Consider the following 10011-nt stretch of genomic DNA (forward strand, 5'->3'; position numbering starts at 1 on the left):
CTGGAAGCCAGACAAAAATACCTGAATAGTACTTGATTTAGAAATGTTGGTTTTGGACCACAACTGTAAAGCCTCATTAAACCCTGTCAACCACAGCATCATGTTGGAAACAAAACATTTCTGTGGAGAAAGTAACGAGTAATTAATTTACCTGTGCATTATCCAACCCATTTGTCCTCATATGAGTCACAGGGGCTGTAGTTTACTGCAGCTGCTATTGGTCCAAATATCTACGTTACCTACTTGTGAAGCCAGCAGAGTGAGCAGTGGTGCACTGAGCTGGCACTGTAAAGTCATGGTCCTAACTAAATAAACAGTAACAGTGTCTCAGACCAAGCTTTCTGTCTGAGTTCTGGTATCGGCGACATTTGGGCTCATGAAAGATTCTGCAGGAAGCACCGCGATCCCACACTGAAATCCAAGCTCTATCTGACAACTGCATTGAAACATTGCATGACATCGCTAAGAGTCTGATGGCTAAAAAGCCTAATTTCTGTGTGTAGTTTTCTGTTTTGTGTATTTGTGTGTATTGGTAGAGCCCCAGTTTATAAGTTCCATATCTATTATCTGCTGTTTTATGTGACCCTTATTTGACTCCACACTTTCCTCGTCCTCCAGCTGCCTCACTAGACAAATGCTTCATATTACTAAAGTAAGTCAACTCAAACTCTCACCTAAACCTAAACAAGGTACAAATGAAAAAAAAAACATTAAAATAAACTGGCCCACAAATTGTGTTTTGCCATAGCTGCTCTGAATTTCAGCACTCTAGTGACAACAGTGAATCTTATTTACCAGTAAGTTCTGCATGGTAGCTCCACACAGGTGTCTTCTTCTGGTCTAAGATGGTAACAGCTGCCTCCTCGGTACTTAAGCGGAGTCGAATCTCAAAAGCTGGGTGATAATTTGGTCCATAGTTGTTCTTGAACTGTGAAGCCTGTAAACAAAAAATTGTTCACTTCACAATGTTGTGGCAACTTAAACCCTCATCTATTGTAATATTTAGAGTGAAAACAGGTGATTATTGAGTTGGTAAAAAGGAAAAAAAACTACTGTAACACTGCTTCCTGACCAGTAGAGAACAGAGGAGCCCTGATGCTTTCTTTTGGCACTGGTGATATTTCACACACTAGCTTCTCAGTCAGGTCTGTCAGCTTCCCTCTCTAAGGAGTTTGTCCAACCCTCACACCTCCTACCTAGAACAGATAGGAGGTGTTCAGCTGATCACACAGACCATCTTTAACATACTTACTGCAGGTTGGACTCTGGAGGCCTCAGGACAGTGCAGACTGTAGGTATGACCTTTACTGAGGAGACAGGAAGAAGGTGTAACAATGTGTTCAGCATCCTCATGCTGCTTTTTAACCTGAAAAACACAAGCACATGCAAAAACTACTATGTTTTATTGCTGTTACTGTAGATTTTAATGCTGCTTTTGAGATTCCAATTAAAATTTTATTCATAAAGCACCTTAAAATAACTGAGTTTATAAAAATACTCTACACAAAGATAAGAACAAATAAAACATAAAAGGATAAAATAATCAGCATGCAGCAAACAAACAGCAAAAGAAGGTCAGACAGATACTGTGAGACAAGACAATGATTGTAGGAGCCATATGCTGTCATTGGTTTGTTTAGGTCACGTGTTTGTGACTCATATCATTACAGGCACCCGCTCACCTGCTCCTGCAGGTTGAATAAGGGGGAGAGCGCAGAGCTGGGTAGCTGCAGTTTCTGTTGACCGCTAACGCTGATACAGTTACCACGTTAATCTATCATCTGATTTTTACAATAAATTAATCTAAGGAACATCATTAAGTAACTACGTGTTTTCTTCATACTAGTCACAGCTCTTCCTACAACAGCAGACACAGCACCTGCAGCTGAGGCGATTTAGGAAACAAGGAGGAATGACTAGTTTCAAAGATTAAAATTTAGCAATAACACAAACAGGGAAACAGGAGGAGAGTGGAGAAGCTGGTCAGGAAGGCCAGCTCAGTCTTGGGGATGCCCCTGGAAACAATGCAGGAGGTGGGAGAAAGGAGGATGGTAGCCAAGCTGTCATCTATGCTGGAGAACCACTCCCACCCCTTGTACAGTACGGTACAATGATGTCTCTGAGCAGTTCCTCTAGTGACAGACTGTTACACCCCAAGTGTCTGAAACACCGGAAGTCTTTTCCCTCTTCTGCTGTGAGACAATCTGAGCTACACACCCACTCGACTCTAAAAACACTGCAGTTTCCATGGTGTGTGAGCCTTCTACATGGGTGAAAGTGAAGCTCTTACCCAACAGTACAAAGGTACTGTAGGCAAGTATATCTGAGAGAGATCCGTGGCAAAAGATCTTTGTCCAACCTGTTCAGACTGAGCCACACTGTCAAAAGCTAGTCTGAGATTTAGGAGTGTTTGGTGATCATACATCAATGAAGAGTTTATCCATCTGTGGCTTATTTATCTGAGAGTTATCTGTGAAAATCAACACGACCACCATAAACACAATCAGAAACTGCAGGCCACAGACACTTTAAACATTAAACAAGTGTTAATGACATACCGAGATACTGATTCAGTATTGTTTCAGTTTAGATGATTCTGTTAGGATACAAATACATTCTGTGTTCATTTAGGATCATGAACTGATGCTTTTACCTCGTTCAAAGGGACGTTTTCTGGCAGCAGGAACACATTGACTGTTTGATTTTTCTTAGTGCGATGGAACAGCAGAACCTGGCCTTGAATACTGTGGTTGTTTAACAAGCCTTTAAATAGATCCCACACCAAGCCAAAGGCAGAGAAGTGATGGACATCCACAACCACATGAGTGTTTGTTATAAGCAGTGGCTCAAGGATACTCATTCCATCATCAGTAAAGTGGGCAACAGACAGGCCCCCAGTGATGAGCTCTGTTAAAACACAGAGACCAATGTTTAGTTATCTGAACTAACGATAATGTCCCATCACATGTGTGTTACTGTACCAGGTTGTGTTTCACAGTGAGGGAGGTGCAGCTGAGACACAGCATCCTCAGAGCACTGGATGCTATAAAGTGGACCTGCAGGTGTCTTTCCAGCTGACTGCAGGAGGCTCTCGTCCCACTGAATGATCCTGTATGACAGCTGCCCCTGCTGAGTCATGTTAAACACCAGCCGGGTGACAGCACACTGGTACGTCCCTGGACCCTGGACGCTGAACCTGTACAGCAGAACACAGTTTATTAACACATGAGTCAAGTGCTGCACATGAGGTTTCACTTTCTCACCTGTATGAAGTTTCTTCAGAGTTAATCATCAAAACTTCGGGTGTAAAATTTGCTGATGTCTGGATTTTGGAAAGGCAAAAAGTTATTTTAGAAACCAGCTGTAAACTGTTCATCAGACGGCTGTCGGCTGCCTCTAATGATGATAACTACACCACTGTCCCTCTGTCTCACAAGATCTTAATTTACAGCGTCGCTGTTTTACTGACCTTCACCACGTCTGTGTTCTTTGACAAATGAGGCTCTGTGTTTGTTTCACTTGGACCCAGTGTCAGATGAGACAGTGTAAGAGCTGATGGATTGGCAATAAACAAAATAAAGACAATTATTTATGTTTATTGTAGATGGAGGACAATATTGGTATCTGCATATGGTGATGTCCTATCATTCTAGCGCCTGTAGTCATTAGTGACCTAACACTAAAATGGCTAAATGTTAGTTAGAAATATGACCTCTACTCCTGTGGTGCACTGTGATTGAGTCAACTCTAAGTCACCCAGTACTTTCAAACAAGCAAAATAATGTTATTACAACAATCAAACACTGCAACAAATAGGGGAATATTGGCTCCTATGGTAGGACCAAAAGTACGTTATAATGACCCCAACATACTGAAGATGAACAATAAAGAAAGATATTATTTAAAGAGCAGAAGGAATGTTATTTATATTATAGTTATCATCAGTGTTTGTGTGAGCTATTGATCATGACTAGTTTAATACTCACGTGCTTCAGGTCTTGCCATAGGAAGAATGAGGTTTCTTCCACTGTCCACTCTGTGGGTGTAGGTTGGACAGTTATTCTTCAAAAACCTTAATAACTGTTTCACAGCCTTATTTTCTTCTCTATAATTACACTTTAAGTTTCATACAGAGGACAATCAACAGCCTGCACCACAAGTTGCAAAGTGATGAATTATAAGTAAGAAGGACATTATACATATAATACTGTAGGTGTTTTTTAAAAGAGAGGAATAACAGTACAAGTTTATTTTAATTGAAATGTGTTCTTTACTCCACTATTCATAATTGGGCCTTTGTTAAACACGATTAGTGATTACTCAGCAAAGATACGAGTGCTGAAACCACTATCATTGTCCGTGAAGGTCTCTCTACACAGATTAGATTCTTTACTAGTGCAGACAACAGTTATAGTGTTTAGGATTCACTTTAAAAGAAAATAACCGGTACCTCAGAATTGTCAGTTTACAGTCGGGTCTATTCAGAACATCAGACAACAGGTTTATTCCCACACCCTGTAGCCAATTAAAACTCAGATCCAGTTCTTTGAGAAGGGGGCTAGACATCAGTACTGAGGCCAGATATTCACAGCTCTTCTCCGTCAAGCTGCAAGACTTCAATCTGAACACAACAAAAAGCAGTGAGCAAACCACACTGTAGATTCTTAACTCCCACCTACAAGCTGTGAGAATTTAATAATCACACATTCACATCACCTTAAGAACACGCTGAGATCACGTGGATGCATGTAACTTGTTTTTAATAAGGTCTAATGAGACCCAGGATGATCTCCAAGCATTCAATGCATGAACTGAATGACTGGCTTAATTTCTGAATCCTGCAGACAGTCTCTAACTACAGTACAGTAGGTCCAGCTCTTGGACGTCACTGTGTGTATTACAGTGTGATACTGCAGAAGGCAGTATCTGGTTGGAGGAGCTGGACCACACACACACACACACACACACACACACACACACACACACACACACACACACACACACACACACACACACACACACACACACACACACTAAAACATGGATCTGACCTCAGAGTCTCCAGTCGACAGTGACGACTCTCCAGAAAACCACACAGATGCTTCACTCCTGAATCCTGCAGGATGTTCCTGCTCAGGTCCAGTTTAATTAGATGTGACGGGTTGGACTTCAGAGCTGAGGCTAGAAAATCACAGCTGATCTCTGACAACCTGCAGCCAATTAATCTGAAAAAAAGGTTTAAAGATGAAACTGTAAAAAAATAGATAAAAAGTTTAGTTCATAGAAATATACAGAAAATGCTCTATTGACAAACTACATCATCACGAAAACATTTTATACTGAGAAAACATTTAATGGTGTCAAACTGATGGAAAGTGTCAAACAAGCAGATCCAGAACATGACATTATGACATTTTGGATTTTAATATTTGAGCCAGAACCAACATTATGGAGCCTTAGAAAGTTTTGGAGCATGAGCTACTAATCATAGATTTGATATTTTCTGACTCATTAAACTTTTTTATTATTGGTGATGAAAACAAATGATAAAACAACAACTGAATCAAATTAATACTAAACTGTGATTGGATTAAACCACGGAAGAAGAAAACTGACCATAAAGACCCTCAGTGTGGATCAGTAGAACATCATTCTTATGTGTCAGCACAACATTCACATCACATTAACCTTAACAGAACTAAAATATGGAGTCTGACCTCAGAGTCTCCAGTCGACATTGACAATTCTCCAGAAAACCACACAGATGCTTCACTCCTGAATCCTGCAGGCCGTTGTAGCTCAGGTCCAGTTTTGTCAGATGTGAAGGGTTGGACTTCAGAGCTGAGGCCAAAGAATCACAGCTGATCTCTGACAACCAGCAGAATCTCAATCTGAATAAAGAATCAAATATGTGGATCAAAGCATTAATAATGAGTCAGATTTGACCTGATCACTGATGTTTAGTCTAAAATGAACAGAGTGACTTTGTGCTTGTGTTGTTGTGCTGTCATGATCTCAGCTTCTACACATCATCCACATGTCAGCACAACATTGATACACCTGTTGATGTCAGCACTTATTCACAAGCTGCTGCTGGAACCAGTAGAAAACCAGACGTGTTGGATCCATGACTTTATCTGGTTCCTTTCATTCATTGTCTTCTCTCTAAATCTGAAATATTCTGTGTCGTTTGATGGAAAATGTTCAGATTAATGTTTGGATCAAACTCCAAACTGGCCATTATTGATGAAATTAATCACCCTTAGAACGTATCCCAGTGAGACGGATGTTCCTACATAGAACTTAGAACCTTCTGTAGCCTCATATTCATGCTCCTGTTTCCTACTTGTGTCTCAAAGTGACATCATTGTCTGATAGGAAGCATTACACACAGGTTGAAGCATCACCTGTTGATGAAGACAAATCAGATGCGACAAAAGATCCTTTAAACATGTGGAGATGTGTGTGTTTTATAGAAAAGATTTCACAAACGTCTGTTCCTGAACTTCATAGACTTTATAGAGTCACAACAAACCGTCAATTAGTCCTATAGGTTTCTCACACGTGAGTCTCTTTTCATTCTAGATTCAAGAGTAGATGTTTGAGGTGAGGAGCTAAAAACTGCTGCTGAGACACAAACCAGAAGAAACACTGACCTCAGAGTCTCCAGTCGACAGTGAGGACTCTCCAGTCCAGCAGACAGAACCTTCACTCCTGAGTCCTGCAGGTTGTTGTCACTCAGGTCCAGATGTCTCAGATGTGACGGGTTGGACTTCAGAGCTGAGGCCACAACTTTACAGTGATGTTTTGTGAGTCCACACCTAGAAAGTCTGTGATGACAGAAAATAAAAAAACTGTAAATGTGAAGTGTCTGTGACACAAACTGACTTTGGATGTTGATGCTGAAGTTAGTCACATTCATCACAAAGTGTTTGGTGTGAACCTTAAGCTTCTCTTGTCCCCATTTCAATGTGATCAATGTGATGAAGAAAAGATAATTTGGATAATTTGGTCTGTCACATCACTGTAATGTCAACATGTCCCATTGTGGCAGGAAGCTGTGATGTGTGTTTAATGTGATGCTGTCAAATCGTCAGCGGCTGTAACTGCTCTCATATCAACTGGATGTGTTTCTCTGCCTCCTTTACCTCCTCATGGCTCCTATTGAATCAACACTAGAACCAGTGGATCTAAAGTTTCTATTGGTTCCTATGGAGAATTCAACAGGATGGAAACAAGAACCAAACTCAGATGTGACAGGTGTAATGTCAGCACACCCCTAAACCCAGTGACCCCAATCTCTCTGACAGTAGCTTCTCCTTTAGAGATAAACACCAGACCTTCGAAGCTTTCAAGTCAGAGCAAACACATGGGGGCAGTTTCATTCCGGGTGCCTCATGGATTAAGAATTTTGGCCCAAGTCTTTGTCCACGCAAATGTTCATATGTGTCAATAATAGTGTGACCATAGAAATGTGCGTAGGTCTACAGTAGCTCCATGGCTGGTGTAAGTACTTTTCTACAGCTATTGGTCAAGTGGTGACACTAAGAGGTGAAACTGGAAAACTGTTAAACATGTGAAGACGATCATTATTTTCAGAAAAACAGTAAACAATTACAGTAATATACAGCCACATGCAATTGTTCTAATCTGCAATTAGATGAGAATATAAAAACTGATCTTCTATAATGACGGCTCTAGCAGTGATAGAGGATCCATTAGATGATCAATTAATGAGTAGGAGCTGGGGCAGGGAGAATGGGAAATCCAGCAGGACAATGACCCCAGAGGGAGCTACAGACTGGTCATGTAGAGGACCCTGAGCAGAACAACTAATTGACTAATTATACAGTCACTGCTGAAACAAACCAAACAGGTCAACGAGACCATTATAACCAACTTCTCATCAGACGCCATGGAAACAAGTGTAAAGTCAAAGGTCAGTTCTCTCCAGAGAAAAGCAACTGTGTTGGACACAATCATATGTTTGTCAGCAAGGTACAGTACATCAAGATCCCATAATTGTTCAACATTAAAGCACAATTTTCAGCGAGAGCCGGTTTAGTTAATGTAATTGACTCGACACACATCGCTATAAAAGCTCCATCACAGAATAATGTGACATGTAAAAAAAGGTTTTAATTTGATCAACGTACAAATAAATCAGTGACGTGAAAAATGCAGCTAACCAACACTGTGTCAAGGTGCTGGTTCATTTTAATGAACAACGTGATTGGGAGTAGACTTGAAGCTGGAACCAAATCAGTGGCTTCTTGGTCAGTCAATAATTTAACGGCCTTAATATTAATTCTTGTTGCGCATAAAACCTGTGCCCCCAAAAATCAACGCTAGCCTGTGGCTTAATGTACAAACCTCCTATTAGTTGTAACAATGTCAGGGGGTCAGTTTGTCTTCTCCACTTCTCTACTTCTGCCTGTTTTGAAGACCCATTGCTTTGACTTCACACTTGTTTCCCTGGCGTCTGATGCGAAGTTGGTTTTAATGATCTTGTTGATCTGTTTGGTTTGTCACAAGTCCATTACTATAGCTGTAAACACATACCAATCGAGCTTCTGATCCAGTAACTCAACACGTGTGTTCTGTTCTGTTCTGTTCTGTTCTGTTCTGACCACATCACACACTGTGTTCATCAGGCTGAGCAGGTAAAAAGACAGGAATAAGGACAAACTTTAGGGCTGAACACCAGAAATTAGATGATGTTTTCACTGTGAACTGTGTGTTTCTCTTTAACACTGAGGCTTTAGCTTCATGTTGCTTTAGAATATTAATGATCTCATTAACGTTGGACTCACTGAGCCTTTCTGCAGTTCCTCACAGCTGGAATCAGTCTCTGTCGTCCCTCCTCTGATGTGTTGTACTGGTTCAGGTCCAACTCATCCAAAACCTCCTCCTCCATCTGCAGCATGTAGGCCAGAGCTGAGCACTGGAACAAGGAGAGTTCCTTCTCTGATCTGTTCTCTGACTTCAGGAACTGTTGGATCTGCTGATGGACTGAGTGGTCGTTCATCTCCATCAGACAGTGGAAGATGTTGATGCTTCTGTCTGGAGAGATTCTGTCACTGTTCATCTCCTTCAGGTTGTTGATGATTCTCTGGATGGTTTCTGGACTGGTCTCTGTGTGACCCAACAAACCTCCTAAGATTCTCTGGTTGGACTCCAGACAGAGGCCATGAAGGAAGCGAACAAACAGGTCCAGGTGGCCACTTGGACTCTGGAGGGATTTATACATGGTTCTACACAAAAACTCATCCAGGGATGAGAGAGTTTTAGGATGAAGCTCATCGCTGTGTTGTTTTACATACAAACAACTGTTTGATCTTTGTAAAGATTGATCCTCTATGTTTGGAGTCTTTTAGGAAGTTCTCGATCTCCTCCTTCTTCTTGTTGGTGTAACAGTGCATCATGTAAACAGCAAACAGCAGCCAGAAACTCCTGAACGCTCAGATGAACAAAGCAGTAGACTGTTTTCTTAAAGATCACACTCTCTCTTCTGAAGATCTCTGTACAGACTCCTGAGTGAACCAAGGCCTCTGTGACGTCTAGACCACACTGCTCCAGGTCTTCTTGGTAGAACATTATGGTTCCTTCCTCCAGATGTTCGAATGCCAGCCTCCCCAGCTTCAGGAGAACTTCCCTGTCAGCCTCCGTCAGCTCCTGTGGACTGGTCTCATGTCCCTCATGGTACTTGTTTCTCTTCCTCTTGGTCAAGACCAGCAGGTGAGTACAGGTCCGTCAGGGTACTGGGCAGCTCTCCTCTATGCCTTGCAGTCAACATGTGCTCCAGAACTGTGGCAGTGATCCAGCAGAACATTGGGATCTGACACATGATGTGGAGGCTCCTGGACGTCTTGACGTGTGAGATGATTCTGCTGGACAGCTGCTCATGGCTGGATCTCCTCCTGAAGTACTCGTCCTTCTGGGCGTCGGTAAAGCCTCGTACTTCTGTGACCCTGTCCACACACGTAGGAGGGATCTGATGGGCCGCTGCGG

At 41.7% G+C, this 10011-nt stretch overlaps 1 protein-coding gene and 1 pseudogene across 1 annotated transcript; both read right to left on the reverse strand.

The window, feature by feature from the left end:
• Positions 1–787: 787 nt before the first annotated feature.
• On the reverse strand, positions 788–9250 carry LOC114866995 (NACHT, LRR and PYD domains-containing protein 12-like). The gene is made up of 12 exons (XM_029169292.3): positions 8814–9250; positions 6657–6830; positions 5718–5891; positions 5052–5225; positions 4451–4621; positions 3987–4036; positions 3470–3552; positions 3264–3322; positions 2982–3196; positions 2654–2907; positions 1253–1366; positions 788–937 (listed from the first exon to the last, which is right to left on the reverse strand). Exons 1-12 carry the CDS (start codon positions 9248–9250, stop codon positions 788–790), a joined length of 2055 nt encoding a protein of 684 aa, XP_029025125.2.
• Positions 9251–9299: 49 nt separating this feature from the next.
• The window catches only part of LOC129604966 (protein NLRC3-like), a 1737-nt pseudogene continuing 1025 nt past the window's right edge, over positions 9300–10011 (reverse strand).

The sequence above is a fragment of the Betta splendens genome, chromosome 12 (genome assembly GCF_900634795.4).
Source record: "Betta splendens chromosome 12, fBetSpl5.4, whole genome shotgun sequence".
Classification (NCBI taxonomy): domain Eukaryota; kingdom Metazoa; phylum Chordata; class Actinopteri; order Anabantiformes; family Osphronemidae; genus Betta; species Betta splendens.